A 26,231-nucleotide genomic window follows, 5' to 3' on the forward strand; every position below is an offset into this window, starting at 1 on the left:
AAACGACTTAATGACGTGGTATACCGCATACAAAGAAATGGAAAAGCACGATGTAAAATGAAAGTAGTACATTTGGAGAGGCTCGCCCCATTTGGTTCAAGAGGATTTGTGCCTAATCAGGACGATTAGGCTTTAGTGGAGGGCAGTATTACAAAATTAGTATTAAGTTGTATTTGTATTGCTATATGCATCCCTTATTATGAACAATAGCTGTAGGTATATGGAATAGCATTTGTCTTGTTGTAGATATCTGGCGCGGCTGTCTGCTTGTCGAAAATATAGACATCTGGCGGAGAAGCCGTCTGCTTGTCTACTTAAACAATTGCTGAGTCTGGCGCCACGACTGTCTGCATTTGGCGCCGTATAGCATAATGTTCTTGTAATTTCCAGACGCAATATTCTAGAAGGACAGGTCGGCATCAGCGAGAAGTGCGTGGCTATATAAGCCGTGGCAGCGCCAACGTAATCAACCAGTGCTAAGAGTAAACAAATATAGTGTAGACGAGTTGTAAAATAAAGAGATTTTGTTGAAGTGAATTAAACGGCTTTTATTTTTATTTGTCAATCCAGAGATACGAACCTAGTAAAGTAAAACTTCTTCTTCTTCTTTACTGGCGTAGACACCGCTTACGCGACTATAGCCGAGTCAACAACAGCGCGCCAGTCGTTTCTTCTCTTCGCTACGTGGCGCCAATTGGATATTCCAAGCGAGGCCAGGTCCTTCTCCACTTGGTCCTTCCAACGGAGTGGAGGTCTTCCTCTTCCTCTGCTACCCGCGGCGGGTACTGCGTCGAATACTTTCAGAGCTGGAGTGTTTTCATCCATCCGGACAACATGACCTAGCCAGCGTAGCCGCTGTCTTTTAATTCGCTGAACTATGTCAATGTCGTCGTATATCTCGTACAGCTCATCGTTCCATCGAATGCGATATTCGCCGTGGCCAACGCGCAAAGGACCATAAATCTTTCGCAGAACTTTTCTCTCGAAAACTCGCAACGTCGACTCATCGTTTGTTGTCATCGTCCAAGCCTCTGCACCATATAGCAGGACGGGAATTATGAGCGTCTTATAGAGTTTAGCTTTTGTTCGTCGAGAGAGGACTTTACTTTTCAATTGCCTACTCAGTCCGAAGTAGCACCTGTTGGCTAGAGTAATCCTGCGTTGGATTTCCAGGCTGACATTGTTTGTGGTGTTAACGCTGGTTCCTAAATAGACGAAATTATCTACAACTTCAAAGTTATGACTGTCAACAGTGACGTGGGGGCCAAGTCGCGAGTGCGACGACTGTTTGTTTGATGACAGGAGATATTTCGTCTTGCCCTCGTTCACTGCCAGACCCATTTGCGTTGCTTCCTTGTTCAGTCTGGAGAAAGCAGAACTAACGGCGCGGGTGTTGAGACCGATGATATCAATATCATCGGCATACGCCAGCAGCTGTACACTCTTATAAAAGCTCGATTAAGTTCTGCAGCTCGAATAATTTTCTCCAGCAGCAGATTGAAAAAATCGCACCAAAAGGATTCGCCTTGTCTGAAACCTCGTTTGGTATCGAACGGCTCGGAGAGGTCCTTCCCGATCCTGACGGAGCTTTTCGTGTTGGTCAGCGTCAGTTTACACAGCCGTATTAGTTTTGCGGGGATACCAAATTCAGACATCGCGGCATAAAGGCAGCTCCTTTTCGTGCTGTCGAAAGCAGCTTTGAAATCGACGAATAGGTGGTGAGTGTCGATTCTCCTTTCACGGGTCTTTTCCAAGATTTGGCGCATGGTGAATATCTGGTCGGTTGTTGATTTACCAGGTCTGAAGCCACACTGATAAGGTCCAATCAGTTTGTTGACGGTGGGCTTTAATCTTTCACACAATACGCTCGATAGAACCTTATATGCAATGTTGAGGAGGCTAATCCCACGGTAGTTGGCGCAGATTGTGGGGTCTCCTTTTTTATGGATTGGGCAGAGCACACTTAGATTCCAATCGTTGGGCATGCTTTCGTCCGACCATATTTTACAAAGAAGCTGATGCATGCTCCTTATCAGTTCTTCGCCGCCGTGTTTGAATAGCTCAGCTGGCAATCCGTCGGCCCCCGCCGCTTTGTTGTTCTTCAGGCGGGCAATTGCTATTCAAACTTCTTCATGGCCGGGTAATGGAACGTCTGCTCCATCGTCATCGATTGGGGAATCGGGTTCGCCTTCTCCTGGTGTTATGCGTTCACTGCCATTCAGCAGGCTGGAGAAGTGTTCCCTCCATAGTCCAAGTATGCTCTGGGCATCGGTAACTAGATCACCTTTGGGGGTTCTACAAGAGTATGCTCCGGTCTTAAAACCTTCTGTAAGCCGCCGCATTTTTTCGTAGAATTTTCGAGCATTACCCCTGTCGGCCAGCTTATCAAGCTGTTTGTACTCACGCATTTCGGCCTCTTTCTTCTTCTGTCTGCAAATGCGTCTCGCTTCCCTCTTCAACTCTCGGTATCTATCCCATCCCGCACGTGTTGTGGTCGATCGTAACGTTGCGAGGTAGGCAGCCTGTTTTCTCTCCGCTGCGACACGGCACTCCTCGTCGTACCAGCTGTTCTTTTGCACTTTCCGAAGACCAATGGTTTCGGTTGCAGCTGTACGCAAGGAATTTGAAATGCCGTCCCACAGTTCCCTTATACCGAGTTGTTGACGAGTGCTCTCAGAGAGCAGGAGTGCAAGCCGAGTAGAAAATCTTTCGGCTGTCTGTTGTGATTGCAGCTTCTCGACGTCGAACCTTCCTTGTGTTTGTTGGCGTGCGTTTTTTGCTGCACAGAGGCGGGTGCGAATTTGGCTGCAACAATATAGTGGTCCGAGTCGATGTTAGGACCTCGGAGCGCACGCACATCTAAAACACTGGAGACGTGTCTTCCGTCTATCACAACATGATCGATCTGGTTGGTGGTTTTTCGATCCGGAGACAGCCAGGTAGCTTGATGTCTCTTCTTATGCTGGAATCTAGTACTACAGATAACCATATTTCGGGCCCCGGTGAAGTCGATCAGCCTCAACCCATTAGGGGATGTTTCCTCGTGGAGGCTGAATTTACCGACCGTAGTGCCAAAGATACCTTCTTTGCCCACCCTGGCGTTGAAGTCGCCAAGCATGATTTTAACATCGTGGCGGGGGCATCTCTCATAAGTGCGCTCCAAGCACTCATAAAAAGCATCTTTGGTCACATCGTCCTTCTCTTCCGTCGGGGCGTGGGCGCAAATCAGCGATATGTTGAAGAACCTCGCTTTGATGCGGATTGTGGCTAGACGTTCATTCACCGGAGTGAATGATAGTACTCGACGACGGAGTCTCTCTCCCACCACGAATCCCACACCAAACTTGCGCTCCTTTATATGGCCACTGTAGTAAATGTCACAAGGACCTACTCGTCTCTGTCCTTGTCCCGTCCATCGCATTTCTTGGACGGCGGTGATGTCAGCCTTTATCTTTACGAGGACATCTACCAGCTGGGCAGCGGCACCTTCCCAATTAAGGGACCGGACATTCCAGGTGCATGCCTCCAAATCATAGTCCTTATTTCGTTTGCCATGGTCGTCATCAAAAGGGGGGTCTCTCGTCCGAGGCTGTTTTTTTCTTTTCATTGGGGGTGTTTTTTTACGTGGCGGGTCCCAAACCCAGCGCACAACCCTATGCAGGGGATATTTCGCCTTCTCACTTTAGCTCGCCTTCAAACGGATGTTCTTAGGCTACCCAGAGGATACTTGGTCAAAGACCGGAAGTCGTGAGCTGCTTGAGTCATATGTAAAAGAATCGTTTCTGGCCACTCCCAAGTGAATGGCGATCAGAGAACTTTCCTCACTTGCGTGAACTTCTACACATGACTCCATCCTCCTAACTAGCAAGGAGTAAATTCGCAACAATATCTATGATGATCTCTATTCAGTATATTTAAAATCGCAGACAAGAGCTCATTTTAGTTTTGTGACCTGCTAACTACCAGGTCTCAATATTTTGAGACTAACGGTAGAGACTGTTTAGTGAATAGTAACTAGTCACAAATTGAGATTTTATCTCAAAATGTCTCAAATAGAGACTAGAGACTGGTTACAGAATCCCGCTATTAGTTTGTTTTCATTTGAACAATGTTGCCATTGCCCTATACGCATATATAGTTTTGAGCACATATATGTCTTCAATTAATATTTTTTACAATATAAAATATCAAAGCTGAAAACAAACTATTAAAAATAGTTTATATATTTATAAATTGTAGCATTCGACTGTAATTTTGAGTTTTTTTAAGAAAATTTCAAACATATTGAAGACAACTTTTATAATTAATACAGTATATCGATACTGGCAACCCTGGGTTGTGAGAGAGCAATCAGCTGACACGTTTCTACGGCAAAAATCCAAATACCGTGGGTTCCCTCGGCATCCTACGGCAAAGAGAGAAGGGAGTAGCGTTTCTCACTGTTCACTTACATTGCTCGTCGTATCAGCTGACACGGGCCACGATTCTACGTTTTTCACTGTTCCTGCTATAACACATTTTGCTCGCTAAGGATGGAAAAGGAAGGAAGGGAGCAGCGTTTTTCACTGGTCCTGCTATTATAGAGATCAATTCGCTTTTGGTATGCAATCCTGCTTGATTTTTGTTTTTAATAAAAAAAGATAAAATGAAGGAAATTTTATTTCACTTTACCGCCGTATTGTATGTGAATTTTAAAGCGGTCTTATTTTAATTCTAAGAGCACGTAATTTTTTTTTTTTGTACCAGTACTCAGTGTAGGGTATAATGTCTTCGGTTGATTGTTTGCTGTCATACATATGTTCGCAGCGCGAAGGCGAAATTAATAATGTGCAGTTATTTTCCCGTATGCACTTTGCATATATTTTTGAATGTAAATATGTATAAATATTAAAAAAGGTATAGAATTATTTTCGCATTCGAAAATTTGCATGCATGTATTTTTGGGATGAAACGTCTTTAAAATCGCGCCGAAACATACGGGTTTAAAAAGTGGACAGTAACGAAGAGTTATATCATCGTACCTTAATAATTAAAAAACTATTAGTCTTAGAAACAAAAATGTGGTGTGAATATCTCGCTTATATAGTCAGCTCGCTGTTATGATATCGAGTTCTTGTCGGGGTCGAGCGGGGCGGCGGGGGAGGCATACTGCGTTCACTGTGCGAAACCGGCGCTCTCGCTTGTTTCTATTCATTGTAACTCGTGATTCCAACTATATAACGCAATGATTCTTTCGTGTGCTTCTCAAGTTTATTTAAACCGATTGATTTACACTAAAACTAGCTGACCCCGCAGCCGTTTTCCTGCGTGAAATTATGTGTTCTGAAATGAAAAGAAAGTTTGTTTTGTTTTCTGTTCCGGTGCGTAAATGTACAGAGAAGATAGTTTTCCAACTCGTGAGCATGCCACGTATGTTTGGCCGTGTGAAAAACATAGCAGTTCCAAATTTATGCCACACATTTCTAACGACTATCCTTGTGTCCTGATGATTGTCATCTCAAATGTAATTTTTACTGGAAACGGAATCTGTTTGAACTGAAATGGCAAATCGTTAGAACTCAAAAGAAATTCGTAGAATCAAGCATTCTGCCCCTTATATTTGATCGGTGCGTCACAATTAGTCGAGTTCTATTACACGGTTTCGGCGCATGAAGATTGCGAAACATCATTACGACAGATCCAACTTTGAGACGCAAATGATGCTTTGACTTTGAATCTTCCAGTTTAAGTTAGCAATATACATAGGTATTTGTGGCAGCTAACTTTGCGCATGTTCGCATAAACATTCGTGATTCGTATACGATGTCAAATGTCTTCGGCGATGTAATTTTTGGTCGTATCCCATAACGCGGATTTGAAGGCTGATCATCGCGAAAAGTGTGCGAACTTCAGTGGCATTCGAAGTAGCTATCGCATCGTTCATCGTTTGATTCCAGTGATTATCATGTTCCAGCAATTGTAATTGCTGGCATGATACTCAAAACGTTGCACACACCGTATTGTTCACAGTACGCAATGACTCAAATGAAGTTGAACCGCGTACATTTATCAATAGCAACCGAAGGTAGAAACAATCATCGTTTTTCGGGTGGATTGTATAAATTCGTCCTAATGAATTAGTTGAGTTGATTAGTAGTAGTGGCTATATAAGCCGTGGTAGAGCCAACGTAATCAACCAGTGCCAGGAGTAAACTGCTATAGCGTAGACGAATTGCGGAATAAAGAGATTTATATGCTATCATGATCGCAGTTCGAACTAGTGATTGCGATCGCAGTTCGAAACTGTGATCGCAGTTCGAACCTGTGATTTACGATAGCAGTTCGAACCTGTGAATTACGATCACAATAGCAAATAGCAGAAAAGTAACAACTTTCTTCAGGGTATTGTATATATCGTATATGCTATTTTGCGTCAAAGCGGTTTGAAGTTTTGAGTGCAACGTTCTTATAATTTTTAATAATGGCAGGAAATGTATGTATCAAGGAAAAGAAGTGAAGTGTGATGTTTGAAGTGGTAGATGAAATATAATCAAAATGGAATATTTTAATTTGTTTAATAAAATTTTTAATTTTACTTATTGTTAAAACCAAATTTGAAAGCTTTTTGTGTTGAAAACAAGAATTGTAACTAATTAATTTCAGAAAAAATATGGAATAAGAAAATTACGGGTTTTTAATATTTTCCCAAAGATTAGGAAACTCCCGTTATTAATTTGGTCTTGAAAATATTATTAGCGGGTATTCAAAACATTCTGATGGATTATGGAGTTTATAGTTTTTCTTTGAAAATATTAAAAGCGGATCATACCAACATACAAATGAACTATGCAATAAGCTCTAAGTTTCAGGTAGCCGAACCGCTCCAACATTTGCGAAAATGTAGTGAAAAGAAAGGCGGAAAAACTTGACTCGAGTTACAGGAACCAAAAGAGAATTTTCCGCCAATAACGACAAAAGGTTCAGTCGTTCCCACGACAGTCGGGTGTACGTAACTGGACGGGACCCAGACTTGTATTCGGCCAAACACTGTCAAATCGGCAGAATCTGCCGCTACAACAACAACAACAAAAGGTCTCCGTTTTAACGTCGACTAAGTTGCGATCGCAATAGCAATATAAAATCACAGTGATTTAAAAATAGCAATCACTGAAATCACAGTGATTTAAAAATCGCAATATCGCTCATCTCTAGTAGAAATGAAATGAATTGACAGTTCATTGCTAGCAATTGTTGACATGATATATATTTGGCATCACGCTCGGAACTGTCAAACATATTGCTATTACCATTTCCAAATCTGTATGTGGGCATTTGCTATCATGATAGAATTATTTGCGCAAAGGAGTAGGGTAGGTACGTTCGAGCTGATGTAGCGCATGCTTTGAGCTCTTGAACTCCTTAAATCTATTATGTGGAAAATAAAAAAAAATTAAAGATCCTTTTTTACAAATGTATTTCTGGGAAAAATAAGAATTCATATTTTTGAACTACTATGTAATAATTGTGGCATAAATTTTATATCCCAATTAAAATAATAAATTTAAAATGCGCAATAATATTTTGATTTATGCTTGTATTAGTTTACTAAATTTAAGACTTCGCTCATTCCCAACCCAATTTGTGTAATTTTTGTCTAAATTAACAATATTAAACTAAATATTATTTTTTGGGAAAATGTTATTTTGAAAATGTACTTTATTTTTATAATATAACACAACCGTCTTAACTCGCTCTTCTAATTTTCATATTACCGAAATGAAAATGTCGTCGGCATATGTGGAAATGGGATATGTTGCCTCTTCGAAATTTTTATAGGAATGAAAACCGCGCTGTGAAATTGCTGAAATGGCAGCTTATAGCTTACGATATATGGCAAACTATTTAGTATTCTATATTTAGTAAGCCATGAGCAATGTGGAGTCTCCACAGGCAATGGGCACGGCCATGCAGCTAGTATTCCATAAATTATATCGTGTCGAGATGCCCGTTAGGTTTTTTGACAATTATGACAAAAGATAACCTCACGTAAACAAATATGATATGTGTTCCTCGCTGCTAAGTGGTGTAAGTACAGATTGATTCAATATCCTAATAAAATGGCAGAGAAGCCAAAGGTAAGTAAATTGGATTTTGTAATAAAAAATTTGCAAATTTAATAAATATATTTAATAAGTAGACTAGCGGCGGCAACGATGGTAAGGAAAAGCGGCGCAAAGAATCCATCTTGGATCTTTCCAAATATTTGGAAAAACAAATCCGAGTTAAATTTGCTGGTGGGCGCGAGGCAGCAGGCATATTAAAAGGATATGACGCGTTACTTAACTTAGTCCTAGATAATACCGTTGAGTATCTAAGGGACGTAGACGAACCATTTAAGTTAGCTGAAGAAACACGTAGTTTAGGTTTAGTTGTATGCCGAGGGACTGCATTAGTGCTCATTTGTCCTCAAGATGGTATGGAATCCATACCAAATCCATTTATTACACAAGATGCATAATTATTAAAATTTATTAACAGTTACATATAAAAACTAAGTTTAATATGTTTCAACGTATATATACATATATATATTTTAAATAATTTAAATAAAGTATGAATAATGTTAAATAATTTAAGGAAAGTTAAAAATGATTTCATATTTAATTTAATATTTTTATGGTTTATAAATACGGTAAAGAATATAGCAACAAGATATACTAATCTAAACCAAATTCATTGCGTATCCAAGGATATTGTGTTGGGCATTCGTTACAAGTATATAAATATCTATCTTGCTGCAAGACGCGACTTCGTAGTTTACAAGTATTTGGGATACTGCAAACTACTTCCGTAGATTCCCACTGGCGGGGTTTACAACTCCATGGCTCAAATGTATTTAAGTTTGGAGTAATTGTTGGTCGTCGCATCCATTGAATAACTTGCTGTTGTGTAACAAAATATACGTCCGTTAGCTGTCGCATATCATCCATAAAACGCTAACAAAGATATTTTTATTATTATATGTTTTACTTTCAATAGTTTTTTTTACCAAAAATGCCTCCAAGTAATTATTGTTATTAAACCATGTTGCGTGGAAATATATTCCGAATGGAGCACGGTTCGATAAATAATGTCGTTTAAAATTGTGGCTTAGCATGCGATAGACATCGTCGCCATTCAATTGAGATGGGCAACTATCAATCATACCACATGTGAAGTCGCCTACTTCTAACTGATTTATCACAATCTCCCAAATGCCTGGATAACTTCTAGAAGGACAATTCTGATTGATGCCTGTACACGTATGAGGCATTTTAAAGTCCAGGGTATAAGGCCAAAGTGGAGGATTACTAAAAGGGGCCACCATCGAAGCATCGTAAACGAAACCAAACTCTTTCATCATTAAAAATTGTCTATTCCAGCCAATACGAAGAAATGGTACACGCATCCCTCTAATATCTTCCATTCGTATATTTGCAAAACGATTTAGAATGTTTGCTTGACCAACCATTTCATCAAACCAGTCCTCAATAGTGGCATTTTTTGTCCACCACATCTCCGGACCGCGGTGTCTGTTAAATTTACATAGTTTTAAAATAATAGGTTTTAAGAACATATAAACATACGTTACAGAGTGTACAGAAATTTCGTGACCGTCGTTCCATAGTTTCTGCACAAATTGATAATTTGTATACTGATGTGAGACAAAAAATGTGCCTTTAATTGAGCAACCATTTGGATTACGGTTGTTTGGATTAAACAAAAGTTTTGTATATAAATCGAAGTTTTCAAAATTCACTGCATCGTCTGAAAAATAGAAATTTGGGCTATAAACCAACGTGTGACGCAGAAGTTAATTGACTAAAAAATTGAAATTTGTTTTATAACGTTTAAAATTCAAATTAGTAAAATGTCTCTTAGGCGTCTGTTAAATACCCAATACTATACATACATATGTATGTATGTGCGATGTGGTTTTTTTATGTTATATCTCAACACTGATTTTTATTTATCTTCCTTAAAATATTATGTATATAAAAAGTATTTTGAAGAGCATCAAATATATTTGTTAATATCAGGAATATTAAATTTACAGCAAATTAACCTTCCTATACCCGCGCACATGTCTGTGAGACCGACGAAACAGTTTTTCATAACTATGTAGGTGATTTTTTTGAGGTTAGGATTTTCATGCATTAGTATTTGACAGCTCACGTGGGATTTCAGACATGGTGTCAAAGAGAAAGATGCTCAGTATGCTTTGACATTTCATCATGAATAGACTTACTAACGAGCAACGCTTGCAAATCATTGCATTTATTACCAAAATCAGTGTTCGGTTCGAAATGTGCGCGCGCGTGTTTTTGTTCAGCGATGAGGCTCATTTCTGGTTGAATGGCTACGTAAATAAGCAAAATTGCCGCATTTGGGGTGAAGAGCAACCAGAAGCCGTTCAAGAACTGCCCATGCATCCCGAAAAATGCACTGTTTGGTGTGGTTTGTACGCTGGTGGAATCATTGGACCGTATTTTTTCAAAGATGCTGTTGGACGCAACGTTACGGTGAATGGCGATCGCTATCGTTCGATGCTAACAAACTTTTTGTTGCCAAAAATGGAAGAACTGAACTTGGTTGACATGTGGTTTCAACAAGATGGCGCTACATGCCACACAGCTCGCGATTCTATGGCCATCGAGGGAAAACTTCGGACAACAATTCATCTCAAGAAATGGACCCTTAAGTTGGCCACCAAGATCATGCGATTTAACTATTTAGACTATTTTTTGTGGGGCTACGTCAAGTCTAAAGTCTACAGAAATAAGCCAGCAACTATTCCAGCTTTGGAAGACAACATTTCCGAAGAAATTCGGGCTATTCCGGCCGAAATGCTCGAAAAAGTTGCCCAAAATTGCGGTCAACATTTAAATGAAATTATCTTCAAAAAGTAAATGTCATGAACCAATCTAACGTTTCAAATAAAGAACCGATGAGATTTTGCAAATTTTATGCGTTTTTTTTGGTTATCACCCTTTATTTCTTTTTCCAAGAACTTTAACAGCTCGCGCGTTCTGCTAGCTGCATGATGTGGGGCTCACTTTAGGTTAGTACGTGACACGCAATCGAGCGAGCAGGACACATTAATAAAGGGATGTTTAACTTATTCCAGTGTGAGAGCGCCTCAAAATAAGCGTTTTTTACAACATTTTCCATTATGGCCAGATTGAACAAAATAATAATTTTGGGCATTTATCCACCCAACATTTAGTACGAATAAAAATTACTATAGGGGTATTCTCTTGCTCTTGCAAGATTGCAGATTGCAAAAATACTACACCGAAATATACAAGGGCACGAGAGCACCCATTGCAAAATCTAGTGATATATGAGCGACTGATTCAGTCAATTTATTGTAAATGACTATTGTGCATGGCTATTGTGAATTGGCGCACTTTCTGCATACATTTTTAACAAAAAAACTGTAACAAAACTTTATAATTTAAATAGAAATTATATAATCTAATTAAAATTTAAATTTCTTAACAATTTAACGACGTAATATGTCTTTATGTAAAATGGCAACTACAACAGGGTCGCAATTTTATTTTTGCGTGACATTGCACGCTAATATACACGGGTTTTGGTCTGACATATTTCACAGCCCTTGCAAATATTTTTCTGCGTGTGTTTGTTGTTGTGCCGTTGTAAATTTGCAATGCTTGCACCGTGCACCGGGTTTTGCAAGAGCAAGAGAATACCCCTTATGTAGTGGTTATTTATTATATGGAGAAACTATTTAAATCTTTTTAAAGTATATTAGAATAACTGAATTTTGACCTTTCAATACCCAATGAAAAGAATTTAATACTATGTTCAGACCGAAAATTTCAAAGATTAGATTACATTTAATCATTTCATAACCCAACAGTGTTCTCACTGCCGTTAGAAAGATCAAAAAACAGCTGTTATTGTCATTCAAGAATTCACATGGCTTAATATTTATCAAAAGAAAAGATTGTCATATGGTATTTTGAAATAAAAGCCGTCTTTTTTAATATTTTCCATGTAATAGAAATAATGGATGCATTTTTCATTTGTTAAATCGATTTTCAGGTGAAATTAGATTCATTGCTTTAAAAAAAATTTGTTTGTTTACATTTTTTTCCCTTTGTAGTGTCTAAATCAGCTGTGATAACGTAACAGATTTCCAGTGCTGACTAGTATTTTTCCAGTGCTGACAAGTAGATTGCGCAAAATCAGAGTCGCACGGACAGATTTAGCGTGGATCAGTTTCAAATCATTTCAATGAAGTGATTTGGAACTGTCATTTTTGTATGGCGAAATCTTGATAAATTTTTAAGATTAGTGGGATAATCCATGCAACAGCCGAAATCGTGTGATTAGGTGTCGGTCTGAACATAGTATAAGCTTGTCAGCTCTCAATCATTAAATGTTTTTAATCATTTTCCATTGAAAATAATACTATGATGCTTCAAATTACAAAACGTTTCATCAAATACCTTTAAATTTCTTAAAATTTCACAAATTTATTTAATTTTCATTGCTTAACATTTTTTATAAGTGGTCTTGAACGATGCAACAAATCCCTCCGTTTACATATTTTTTGGTAAGATTTCAATCTGTCCATCGCTCGTTTCCAATTGCTAAATGTCAAAACCTCCTGAACTCGATCAACTGTCCAAGTTTAGCTGGTTTTGACGTTTAGCAATTGCTCTCTCACTTCCAGTAGAGAGGAGTTAAACATCTCTTTATCTCTGGCAGGACATGTGTCTGATCGGTCTGTAACACCGACGCGGGTATACGATCAACTTTTTACGTAAGTCATATTTTTTTTATTATGAGTAATTATGTGTTATTTATTTAATTTTATGTATTTGTTTGAATTGCATTTTATTTGTTTACAACTACTGTAACGATTTATGAAATTTTTAGGTTATAAATAATTAAAAAATGAATGATGAACGTATTCGATTGTTGTTGGAGAAGGAAAGTTCAGACTCCAATTACGACGATGAATTTGATAGCGAAGTTGAAGATGGTAGTCCACCCCAAGAAGAAACACATGATTTGATGATGAAATTCAGTCTTCTGACAGAGAGGATGATTCTCAATCAGAGTCAGAAAATAATGAAATTAACAGAGATTATTACATTGGAAAAGACGGGCGTACGTGGTGGAATAAAACTCCTGGATCAAGTGAGGTTAGGCGGCGTATGAGAAATCTCGTGACAGAACTTCCAGGTCCTAAGGGTGAAGCTAGAAACACGAAAGAGCCGCTAGAAATATGGAGTTTTTTTTTCTCGGAAAGTGTTTGTATTCGGATTGTTCAGTGCACAAATAAAGAAATAATCCGCCTAAAAGATAAGTTTTCACGAGAAAGGGACTGCGTGGAGACCGATCCAATAGAAGTTGAAGCATTTTTGGGTCTCTTACTCTCTGCAGGAGTAAGAAGAAATAGTCGACTAAATGCCAAAGATTTGTTCAAAACTGACGGGTCTTCCCCGGAAATATTTCGACTAGCTATGAGCTGGAACAGATTCTATTTATTACTACGGTGTCTCCGGTTTGATGATAAGGATACTCGTGTCGAACTCGCAGCAGTTGATAAACTTGTTCCCATTAGAGAGTTGTTTGAAGAGGTCGTAGAATCTTTCAAAAAATAATACAGCTTGTCACAGTTTGTAACAATCGACGAAAAGTTGGAAGCTTTTAGAGCTCGCTGCGTTTTTAGGCAATATATTCCATCGAAGCAAACAAATATGGAATCAAAATCTATGCTTTGACAGATGCTAAAATGTTTTATACACAAAACATGGAAGTGTATGTAGGAAAACAACCTGAAGGTCCCTATGAAATTGATAACTCGGCTTTAGAACTAGTTTTGCGTCTGAGTGAATGTACGAGTATTCGAAACACTGGTCGTAACATCACATGCGATAATTTTTTCACAAGCATTCCGCTGCTGGATAAACTCGATCACGAATATAAGTTGAGCCTGATTGGAACTGTGCGGAAAAATAAAAAAGAGCTACCCAAACAGTTTACTGAATTACGAGGTCGAGCTGAAAAATCGAGTGTATTTAGACATCGCGGCAACTGCAGCCTTGTATTGTATATACCTAAAAAAGGCAAAAATGTCTTACTTTTGTCCAGCATGCATGATGATGAAAATATTGATGAAGAGACAGGCAAACCACAGATCATCATGGACTATAATGCGACTAAAGGTGGAGTCGATGCGGTCGACAAAATGTGTGAGACGTATAATGGCGCTCGAGGCACAAATACATATGTGGCCTATGGTAATATTTTACAGTTTGATGAACGTGGCAGGAATAAACTCGTTTGTTTTATATCTTATGAATAATGCTAACAAGAAGATTAGCCGCAGAACGTTTTGGGAAACACTGCCTTACGACTTGCTAAATCCTCACCTCAGGCGACGAGCTCTCACTCTTTTTCTCCCAAGGACACTGAGGTTAAGACTTAATGAAGTATGCAAATTAGATGGCCCTGAATCTGCAGCTGCATCTAACAACAATAAAATTGGCCACAGCAGTGCGACATAAATTAACTGTTGAGATTCGACTTTTTCATAATAGTAAACAATTTCATTGAAAGTTCCTCCTTGCGATTTGTGAATTGTCAACCCAGAAGACTGACCTCAGAAATTATCCTGAGAAGTATAGTCTTCACTTTTCAACGGCCAACGCAAAGTATTTCAACCAAAAGTCACACAAAATAGTTGAGAATTTGCAGAAATGAAACACAAACGAAAGAAAAAGAAGTATAACTTGAATAATGCACAAGCATACAAACATACATATGCGCACACATGTGAATATGTCACCAACCAAAAATTGAAACATTGTTCTACAAAAACAACAATTGCATAAGCATGGCAACATTGTGTTGCTGGTAAAAAATCCGAGCTGTGCCGAAAGAAACTAACAAACGATCGCCGATTGTTACCGCTTCCTTAGCTACGCGAACATCTTCGCAGACAAGCTTGCGCAATATGCATCTATCGCAACCTTTTCCGAACTCGTATAAGAAGTATAACTTCAAAAAATGTGACTTTTTTAGGGTGTATTGGAAAGACTGATAGTCGTTAAAGTAATAAATAATTTATGTTAACAATTGATACTTTTTGTTTTTTTACATCCTATAGTTCCTATAAAATAAAAAAATATAAACGGTTTTATAGAAAAATAACCAGGTAAGAGGAGTCAAAGTCACGGTCTGTCACACCGTGCGCGGGTATAGGTGTTAAAATATTTGGCGCGGGTATAGGAAGGTTAAACAAATTTTGCCCAATTGATAAATGTATGATTATGCAAAAACGTAAAAAAATATTTGGTTAAAAAAATACCTGTACATTATTTACTAATTTTTAACTATATTCTGAGGAAAACTCATCTGATTTGTGAGGAAAAATTTGTTAGATTTGTTGTGAGGTTATTCTTACATAAACTCACAAAGCAATATTAAGAAATGAACGCCAAAAATTGAGTAATTTTACAACTCTACTAAATTTGTTGCATATGTAATAATTTCATTTATTTTTAGGATTTCGGAGCGTGAAAGAAAAACTTAGGAGCAGCTGCAGCACTACCGTATATTATTTAAACACAAGTATATTTTTATTCGCACATGTATTAAATACATTCATACATGTATATTTACAAATAAAATTTTGTGCAAATTACTTAAACACACATACATATGTATGTCTTTTATTCATACTTAGGAGGAAGTGAAATGTAAAAGGACCGTAATATATATATTTATTGTAATAGACGAATACTTATATTTATAATAGATAACGCCTGTGAAATAATAGTTCCTCCTTTCTATTATTTGTCCAGAAATTGTGAGCATTTCAGCTTTTGAAATCACGTCAGCATAAAGAAAACTTTACAAATATCAAAAACCTAGCGAAAAAAATAGCGTGATTTCTGTGGTGGTGATTTCTGTGAGGGCATGTGATTAGGGCTGTAAAAAATGCAAATGAACACAAAATACAAACAAAGAAAACTGTGTATTCAAAAAATATTCTGTTATATAGAAATAAAAAACCAAAAGAAACTTTTTGCACCTATAGCTAAGTATGTCACTAGGGTATACCATATGTAAGTACATACATACGTACATTAAAACAAAAAGCACACGGATATTGTAATTAAATTCTTCGGGTACTCTTAAACTAATGAAATTATAAAAATAAATGATAGATATGGTGCTTGAAATTCGGCAGGCAAGTGTTAGAGAGATGACTAGAGAACTCGCCATTTCTTACGTGCCGTTCGATTTTGGGTTTGAAATGCGTTCTTGCTCGACTCGTCCCTGAAAAGCTGAATTTTCTCGCATCGAGCCACGATTGTGACCGAGCTTAAAGCCAAAAACGCAATGAATACTATCGAACAACCACCATATATGTATACCAGATTTGGCCCCGCGTGATTTTTTCTTGCTCCTAACTGAAATTGCCACTCCGTGGAACTATTTTTTAGTCGATCGAAGAGGTAAAACAAAATTTGCTGAAAGAGCTGAAGACCATTCCAAAAGGTACTTATGAAAGGTGTTTCAAGGACTGCAACATCGTTGGCATTAGTGCATTACAGCTGGTGGGAATTTCTTTTAAGGCAACAAAATAAATATTGTTGAATAATTAAATATTTTGCGTTTTATTTACAATTTTCGGTCACTTGTTTGTCATAATTTACAGTGGGGAGCATTAGTGAGTACATAGATGATATTTTTGTACTTAATAATGCATAACAAGAGTAATAGTAAAGATAAGAACAATTTTTTTTTTATTTGTTTGGTGCTTAGTAGATTTCAATTTCATTTATATTACAACAACAGAAAATATCAAAGTCCAATAACAAATTAATAAAAACCAAAACATCCTGCATGTACTCAATTTTGCACCATTTTAAAATATTGTTACAAAAGTAGTATTAAGTTGTATTTGTATTACTATATGCATCCCTGATTATGAACAATAGCTGTAGGTATATGGAATAACATTTGTCTTGTTGTAGACATCTGGCGCCACGGCTGTCTGCTTGTCGAAACATTAGACATCTGGCGCCGCACTGTCTGCTTGTCTAGTTAAACAATTGCTGAGTCTGGCGGCGCGACTGTCTGCTTGCGTCTGGCGCCGTATAGCCGTATGTTCTGGTAATTTCCAGACGCGATATTCTAGAAGGACACGTCGGCATCAGCGAGAAGTGCGTGGCTATATAAGCCGTGGCAGCGCCAACGTAATCAATCAGTGCTAAGAGTAAACTGCCATAGTGTAGACGAGTTGTGAAATAAAGAGTTGTTGAATTAAATTAAACAGTGTTGATTTTATTTGTCAATCCAGAGATACGAACCTAACAAAGTAAACTAGCAAGCAGTAAATTCGTAACAATTGGTGTCAGAAGTGGGATTGTCAAATAATCCAAATTCAAAATGGTTAAATTCGGAGAATTGAGAATTCAGCAATTAAAAAAGGAACTGGAGGGGCGTAATTTGCCGATAAGCGGGCAAAAGGCGGATCTGCAGGCACGATTACGTGAAGCAATGGAAGCGGAAGGAATTAATGTCGACGAATTCGAATTTGATGGCCCAGAAACTTCTACAAAGGTAGAAGAAAAAGTAGAAGAACAACGAACATCATCAAGTGTGGACATGAACATGCTGTTAGTGGCTATTAAGCAAATGGCAGAGAATGCAGTGCAAACCGAAAATCGTCTGGCACAGCAAATAGCTGAAAATACATCACAGTTAGAGTCTCGCCTTACACAACAACATCGTTTGGTACAACAGATCACGGAAAATACTACACAACTACAAAAACAAGTGCAAGAGAAATTTTCAAAATTTGAAGACGAATTAAGCACTTTAAAAAATGACGAAGAAAATTTAAAAGCAGAAGTTCTTCAATTAAGTAATCGTGTGCGAGAACTGCAACTGCATGGCCCTGCACCATCAACAAATAATCAAAGATTGAAGGCACCCACATTCGATGGAAGTATTCCATTTCAAATTTTCAAACTTCAGTTTGAAAAGACAGCAACGGCCAATAACTGGAATGCAGCGTACAAAGTGGCGTCCTTGTTTGTATCATTGAAAGGACCGGCAGCAGAAATCCTTCGGACTATTCCAGACTGTGAACGGGACAACTATGAGGCATTGATGAGTGCGATAGAAAGACGTTATGGTAGTGAGCACCGGAAACAAATATACCAGATCGAACTGCAAAATAGGGGTCAGAAGATGAACGAGTCATTGCAAGAGTTCGCAACTGAAATAGAACGACTGGCTCATTTGGCAAATGCAAATGCACCTGTGGATTACATTGAGAGGGTAAAAATTCAATGTTTCATAAATGGAATTCGTGATGTGGACACCAAACGCGCCACATATGCAATGCCAAAAAGAACGTTTGCTGAAACGGTTTCGCACGCCCTCACACAGGAAACAGCTTCCCTACTAAGTAAACCAGCACCCAAAGTACAAAGCGTTGAAATGGAACAACCGGCGCTGATGGAGGAAATATTGAAGACTCTGAAGACAATTGCTGCACCGCGAGTAAATACAAAAATGCGGATGCATTATCACGTCGCCCTTGTCCACTGGAATGTAAACATTGCTCCAAATCAGAGGGAAAAGAAGGTATAATCGACGTGCGATTACTGAATATAGAACCTGAAGATGATTGGACTCCTCACCGCATCAGAATCAATCAGCTGGAGGACCCTGATCTTGCAAAGCTGATAATAGCCAAAGAAAATGGGGTACGACCACCAAAGGAACAAATGAGTAGTGAGAGTCCAACTGCAAAAGCATATTGGGCCCAATGGAACAGCATAAACCTCGTTAATGGATACCTTCATCGTACCTGGGAAAGTGAAGATGGCAAACGGTCTCGTCTGCTGATCATAGTACCGAAGTCCATGATCCCGAAAGTGTTGAAAGAATATCACAATGGACCTAGTGGAGGGCACCTTGGAATTACAAAAACTATAGAGAAGATTAAACAACGGTTCTACTGGATCGGTTGTCGAGATTCCATAGCAGAATGGATAAGTAATTGCGTAGAGTGCATGGCAGCTAAAGGTCCTAAAGCCAAAAGTCGCGGTAGGCTACAACAGTACAATGTGGGATCACCATTTGAACGAGTCGCAATGGATGTTGCAGGTCCGTTCCCAACCAGTACGGCCGGAAACAAATATCTACTGGTTGTCATGGACTATTTCAGTAAATGGCCAGAAGTATATACCTTACCAAACCAAGAAGCGAAGACAGTAGCCGAAGCGTTTGTAGAAAATTGGATAACAAGGTTCGGAGTGCCCGTCGAATTACACTCAGATCAAGGCAGGAATTTCGAATCTTCCATTTTCCAAGAAGTCTGTACATTATTGGGCATCCACAAGACACGGACAACAGCGTTACATCCACAATCAGATGGAATGGTGGAGAGATTCAACCGAACGCTCGAAGAACATCTGCGGAAAATCGTTGATAAAGATCAACGGAATTGGGACAAGTGCATCCAGATGTTCCTGCTGGCGTATCGTTCAGCGAAGCACGAGACAACTGGTTACACGCCAGCAAAGATTATTTTCGGATCTGATCTGCGACTCCCTGCTGATCTTAAGTTTGGAACGAATCCTACAGCTGTAAGAAATGATGGAGATTATTGTTCTGCCTTAAAGGAAGAAATGAATGAATTGCATCTAATGGTAAGACAGCAAACGCATCTGATGAGCAATAAGATGAAGGACCGGTTCGATCAAGCGGCAAATTCAAAAGGTTTCGAAGAAGGTGATCTGGTCCTGTTGTACAATCCACTTCGAAAGAAAGGCTTGTCCCCGAAACTGCAGACAGCCTGGGAAGGACCCTATATGGTGATGAAACGACTTAATGACGTGGTATACCGCATACAAAGAAATGGAAAAGCACGATGTAAAATGAAAGTAGTACATTTGGAGAGGCTCGCCCCATTTGGTTCAAGAGGATTTGTGCCTAATCGGGACGATTAGGCTTTAGTGGAGGGCAGTGTTACAAAAGTAGTATTAAGTTGTATTTGTATTACTATATGCATCCCTGATTATGAACAATAGCTGTAGGTATATGGAATAACATTTGTCTTGTTGTAGACATCTGGCGCCACGGCTGTCTGCTTGTCGAAACATTAGACATCTGGCGCCGCACTGTCTGCTTGTCTAGTTAAACAATTGCTGAGTCTGGCGGCGCGACTGTCTGCTTGCGTCTGGCGCCGTATAGCCGTATGTTCTGGTAATTTCCAGACGCGATATTCTAGAAGGACACGTCGGCATCAGCGAGAAGTGCGTGGCTATATAAGCCGTGGCAGCGCCAACGTAATCAATCAGTGCTAAGAGTAAACTGCCATAGTATAGACGAGTTGTGAAATAAAGAGTTGTTGAATTAAATTAAACAGTGTTGATTTTATTTGTCAATCCAGAGATACGAACCTAACAAAGTAAACTAGCAAGCAGTAAATTCGTAACAATATGAATATAATGAGCGCTTTGGCATACTTTCCACCAAGTTCTGAATTATTTCATCAGGTATCTCCAGCCATTCCTTGGCAACACGCTCCCAAAGCTCGCCAAGACTTGTAGGTGCCCTTTCGTATGTGCCTAATCGTCGTTTCACAATTGACCATAAATTTTCAATTGGATTGAGATCAGGACTTTGTGCCGGCCACTCCATCACCTGAAATTTTTGCTCACTGAGCCACTTCTTCACGATTTTGGCGGAATGCTTAGGGTCACCATCTTGTTGAAATATGGCCTCTTCTTCAGGATAAGCGCTCCTGTCAACAAAATCGGGAAGATGGCTATGCAAGAGGTTCAAATAATCCTCTTTCCTCATAATTCCATCAATTTTCTGGAGCGGTCCAACATCCCACCATGTGAAGCAACCCCACACTATGACGTTACCTCCACCATGTTTCACAGTCTCTTTCATGTGATTAGTCGCGCCTTAACATTTTTGGCATATAGAGCAGGTTTTTGTTTTTTAACCGCCGAGATATACCCAATTTTGTGGAGGGATCTTCTTGCAGTCCATCGACTGACAGATTTACCTATTTCCAAGGCTGCATTTCCTGGTGTCAAACACTTGTCTTTTTTCATTCGTGCCATCATTAGGCGTGCGTCCGCATCTGTCAAAAGCCTTTTACGCCCTCTGACCTTCACATTTGATTGACAATTTCGCCTTTTCTGGGCTCTTATCACTACCGACTGGCTTATTTTCAAATCCAGAGCAATTTGCCGAGAAGAAGATCCACTTTCAGTCATAGAAACAATTTTGTCCTCAAATTCACGCGATATTTTTTTCATTGTTTTTATATTTTATTTATTTAAATATTTTTTTAAAATTATTTATTATTTATTCTTTAGTTATCTCAAAATACGTCCACAATATGCAAAACATTATCTTAGATTAGAATTTACTATACATTAAACACTCTATTTGGAAAAAACGGTAAATATTTAATGCATTGCTGAAATGATAACGGGTGCAAAATTGAGTACATGCAGGTAGTTTTGGTTTTTATTAATTTGTTATTGGACTTTGATATTTTCTGTTGTTGTAATATAAATGAAATTGAAGTCTACTAAGCACCAAACAAATAAAAACAAAATTGTTGTTGTAATCTTTATTATTACTCTTGTTATGCATTATTAAGTACAAAAATATCATCTATGTACTAACTAATGCTCCCCACTGTATATAGCGATATTTCGACGTTGTCCATATATAGATATATACATATATATATATTTTCGAAATAAAGTTGTGTTTTCCAAAAAAATTAAAAAAAAAAAAAAATTGGTTCTAAAAAAGTTTGCAAGAAAACCGAATAAAAGTGAGTTTGCTAGTTTTTGCTATTTGTAACTGTTTTTTTTTTTTATACATGCTCAGGCGTAGATACCGCTTATGCGGTTATAGTAGAGTTAACAATAGTGCATCTGTCGTTTCTTTCCGCTGTTTGACTTGGTAACACCAAGTGCCTTCTCCACCTGATCTTTCCAACGGAGGGATCCCTTTTAATCTGCTCCCACCGGCGGGTCCCGAATCCAAAACCTTCAAAACTGGACTTTTCTCTTCCATCCGGACAACATGACCTAGCTAGCGCAGCCGTTTACTCTTAATTCGCTGAACTATGTCGTCGAATACCTCGAAGAGTTCTATCGACTCATAAGATATTGTCATCGTCCATGCCTCTGCATCATATAGCAGGATGGCGATGATAAGTGCTTTGTAGAATTTGGTCTTTGTCGAGAGAGATTTTGATTTCAAAGTTATGACTGTTAATAGTGACGTAGGAGTTTAGTCGCAATTGCGACGACTATTTGTTTGATGACAGGAGATATTTCGTCTTGCCCTCGTTTACCACCAATTGCTCAACGTCAGTTCACACAACTGTTTTGGGGGATACCAAATTCAGACATTCCGGCATAAAGGCAATTTCTTTTCGTTATGTTAAAAGTAGTGATGAGCGATATTTCACTACCGGTGATTTTTTCACTGTGATTGAAAAATCGCAAATCGCAACTGCGATCACTTTCTACAAATAGCAGTTCGCTTCTATGAACTGCGATTGCGATCGCAGTTCGAAACTGTGATCGCAGTTCGAACCTGTGATTTACGATAGCAGTTCGAACCTGTGAATTACGATCACAATAGCAAATAGCAGAAAAGTAACAACTTTCTTCAGGGTAAGTATATATATATGCGTATATATGCTATTTTTCATCATAGCGGTTTGAAGTTTTAAGTGCAACGTTCTAATAATTTGTAGTAATGGCAGGAAATTTAGCAAGGAAAAGAAGTGAATTATGGCAGATGTTTGAAGTGTTAGATGAAATATATGCAAATTAAAACTCTTTTCATGGTTGCAATATTCATAAATATTTAATTTAAGCTTTTAATAACACTTATTAATAAATTATATGAATTTTAATAAAAATGGAGTTACTTTTACTGTTGTACATTTATTTATTCTTTTATTAAGAAGCTCTTATAATTATTTCGTTTAACCGAATATAATTTAATTTAAAACAAGAATTGTAATTAATTACGGGTTTTTAATATTTTTCCAAAAATTAGGAAATTCCCGTTTTTAATTTGGTCTTGAAAATATTATTAGAGGGTATTGAAAACATTCTGATGGATTATGGAATTCCCATCATTAGTTTTTCTTTGAAAATATTAAAAGCGGGTATTCTAAACAAACAAATGATCAACCACACTAATGGTAATCCCTTCTAAAAAATGTATGAAACCATCATACCAACATACAAATGAACTATACAATACACTCTACGGGTCAGGTAGCCGAACCGCTCCAACATTTGCGAAAATGTTGTGCAAGGAAAAGCGGAAAAACTTGACTCGAGTTACAGGAGCTAAAAGAAAATTTACCGCCAATAACGACAAAATGTTCCCGTCGTTCCCACGACAGTCGGGTCTACGTAAGTGGAACGAACCCGGACGATCTGCCGCTACAACAACAACAACAACAAAAGGTCTCCGTTTGAACGTCGACTTAGTTGCGATCGCAATAGCAATATAAAATCACAGTAATTTAAAAATAGCAATCACTGAAATCACAGCGATTTAAAAATCGCAATATCGCTCATCTCTAGTTAAAAGCAGCTTTAAAATCAACGAAGAAGTGTTGTGTGTCAACCCTATTTTCTCGAATATTTATCAAGATATGGTGCATTGTGAATGTTAGTTGGTGATTTTCCTAGCCTAAAGCCACATTGATAAGGTCCAATCAGTTTTTTTGACGGCGGGATTTAATATATACGTCACCTATCAAAATAATTCTAATTTTAACCATTCAATTAAAATACGGTCCACTTCAAGAATCCTGGTCCGCCAGGAATTACATCCGATGACTCCTTATAAATGTATATGTACATACAGTTTCCATTGCTTACCAAACGTTAACGTTATCATTTGTGGGATCATATTTGGGCTTAATTGTCCTGGTATTAGTGTACCATCTTTAGAGCAGAAGCAGTCGGGTAAATGGCATTTACTCATGTCGCATGAAATAGCAGCATTGGGGTCGTTATCCATATCGCACCAACCCTAATATAAATTTTGATAATATTATTTGCTTTTAAAAATGTGTTAAACATTTAGAATATAATATACCTCATCGGATTCATCTGGACAATCAACGGATCCATCACAAAAATATTCGCTTGGTAGACAAGTGCCGTCCGCGCAACTTAAATGTGTTTTGTCTTTGCATCCACCTTTTTCCAATAGTGGTTTCGAGATTTGTTTTTCTTTAACAAAACAAGTATTTACATACATACATATATACTTATGTGAGTGGAAATAACATAATATAGAGTGGCAGATGCTTATGATTAAAAGGAAAAAAAGTAATAGAATATTTTTCATTGTATGCTTTTATGTTACTTTTTCATTAATAACTAATTATAATTTTACGAAACTTCGGGTGCCGATATTTCGTATAAGTATATTCTAGAAAATGTGTATCAAAATTTGAAGAAATATTTTCTTACCTGCAGTAATATCACAGTTATCCACATTCTGTTTAAAATCACAAATTTGTCTGACAACATCAAATAATAACCCCTCCGAGCATTTGAATTCAAAAACGTCACCATCTAAACAAAGGAAATACTTTGAACATTCAGTGTTGGTCCAAATCTTGTGTACCGGTCGATGCGGATCACGATAGAAACGATCGTTTTTCAAACATTCTATACTGGGCCGTGTATTACGTTTAAACAAATTAGAAGATTGTGCTAAGAAAAATTGAAACATTAATGATGAAAACAAAAGATGTGAAATTGTTTTTGATGGTCGAGTAATTTAGTTTCCTAATATCTAATCAGTTAGGTTTGATGATACAGTAATGTCATTTAGGGTCGTTTTCTCAATGTCTGATAAGCAGCCATCTGTCAGTTAAAGGAGCCATACACGACACATATGTGCGTACGATCTGTATGAAATCGTTCGCCATACACGGCATACAAATTCATTTTGCGTTCGTTCTTCACGCAATGAACATATGCGACAAGCAAGCGGAAAATTGTTCGTCTTTTCTATTCGACGACGTAAGAAAAATGAGATTTTGTGTGCACACAGCGCCATACAGGACATACTTGTGAACAATCGAAGGAGTATGCCCACTAAGATAGGACAAAGCAGAGGAGGGTAAATAGAAACCCTTGACATCGAACTATTCAAGCTCTCGTTAGATGATAATCTAACTTGTCAAGAAGACATAGATCGACAGGCGGAGATTTTAGTGAGGCAAGTTAGGAAAGCATGCGACGCTTCTATGAGTAGGAAGAAAAATGGACCCATAGAAAGCCTGTTTACTGGTGGAGTGATGAGATCGACACATTAAGAAAGGAATGCCATAAAGCGAGAAGGTGATGCCAAAGGAGTCGCGCACTCACGGAGCAAACGCAATTACGTGAATGCTTTAAAAGAAAACGAAGCGATCTTAAAAAAGCCATTAAAAAAGTAAATACTTAAAGAACTTTGCGGAAAAATCGATGAAAACCCATGGGGTGATGCTTACAAGCTGGTAATGAAGAAAATAAGAGGTAGCAAAGGACAAGCACCAACGTGCCCAGCATTACTGAAAACCGTAGTGCAGACTTTATTCCCCGCACAGCCCCCAGAGAAATGAACGATTAGCATGCAAGAACCTGCTGAAACAGAAGATACAATAGTCGCTGATGTGGCGGTTATAGAAAGAGCAGAGAGATTTGGCCTTAAAGATTGCCATTAGGCACAATACGAGGCAATTTACAGGATTGTTTACGCGGTGTTTACAAAAAGGTGTATTCCCAAAAACCTGGAAATATCAGAGACTGGTCTTGTTGCAGCAACAAAATAAACTAGCCGGAGAGCCCAGCTCATATCGACCACTCTGTATGTTGGATACGATGGGCAAGATACTAGAGCGGATAATCTGTGCACGATTAGAGCTGCATTTAGAAAAAGAAGATAAGAAAGGCCTGTCTGGCAACCAGTTGGATTCCGCAAGCAGGGATTTACCGGCATAGCTAACAAGGCAATAGAGGGTACCAGATGGCCGTATGCTACAAAGGAATACCTCGCAGTAGTCACGTTTGACGTTAAAAACGCGGCATTTTGGCCCCATATTATAAGTGCACTAGAACGTAGGAAATCCCGGCTTA

The 26,231-nt window shown here is 38.3% G+C and overlaps 3 protein-coding genes across 5 annotated transcripts in view; 2 read left to right on the plus strand and 1 right to left on the minus strand.

The window, feature by feature from the left end:
• Positions 1-26,231, plus strand: part of LOC125776853 (SAFB-like transcription modulator) — a 502,085-nt gene that overhangs the window by 441,745 nt on the left and 34,109 nt on the right. The window lies entirely within an intron of this gene.
• Positions 7,956-8,628, plus strand: LOC105221775 (U6 snRNA-associated Sm-like protein LSm7). The gene is made up of 2 exons (XM_011198884.4): positions 7,956-8,114; positions 8,177-8,628. The coding sequence occupies exons 1-2, from the start codon at positions 8,097-8,099 to the stop codon at positions 8,495-8,497; spliced, it is 339 nt and encodes a 112-aa protein (XP_011197186.1). The 5' UTR covers positions 7,956-8,096; the 3' UTR covers positions 8,498-8,628.
• LOC105221795 (chitin deacetylase 1) overlaps positions 8,493-26,231 on the minus strand; it is a 62,983-nt gene continuing 45,244 nt past the window's right edge. For all 3 annotated transcript variants that reach the window (XM_049450412.1, XM_049450414.1, XM_049450417.1), the window contains 6 exons: positions 24,576-24,821; positions 24,196-24,332; positions 23,976-24,129; positions 9,606-9,786; positions 9,029-9,551; positions 8,493-8,975 (listed from right to left, as the gene is read on the minus strand). In XM_049450412.1, the coding sequence (XP_049306369.1) occupies positions 8,697-8,975; positions 9,029-9,551; positions 9,606-9,786; positions 23,976-24,129; positions 24,196-24,332; positions 24,576-24,821 (1,520 nt within the window). In that variant the 3' untranslated portion in view covers positions 8,493-8,696. The remainder of the gene's footprint in view (positions 8,976-9,028; positions 9,552-9,605; positions 9,787-23,975; positions 24,130-24,195; positions 24,333-24,575; positions 24,822-26,231) is intronic.

The sequence above is a fragment of the Bactrocera dorsalis genome, chromosome 1 (genome assembly GCF_023373825.1).
Source record: "Bactrocera dorsalis isolate Fly_Bdor chromosome 1, ASM2337382v1, whole genome shotgun sequence".
Taxonomy (NCBI): Eukaryota; Metazoa; Arthropoda; class Insecta; order Diptera; family Tephritidae; genus Bactrocera; species Bactrocera dorsalis.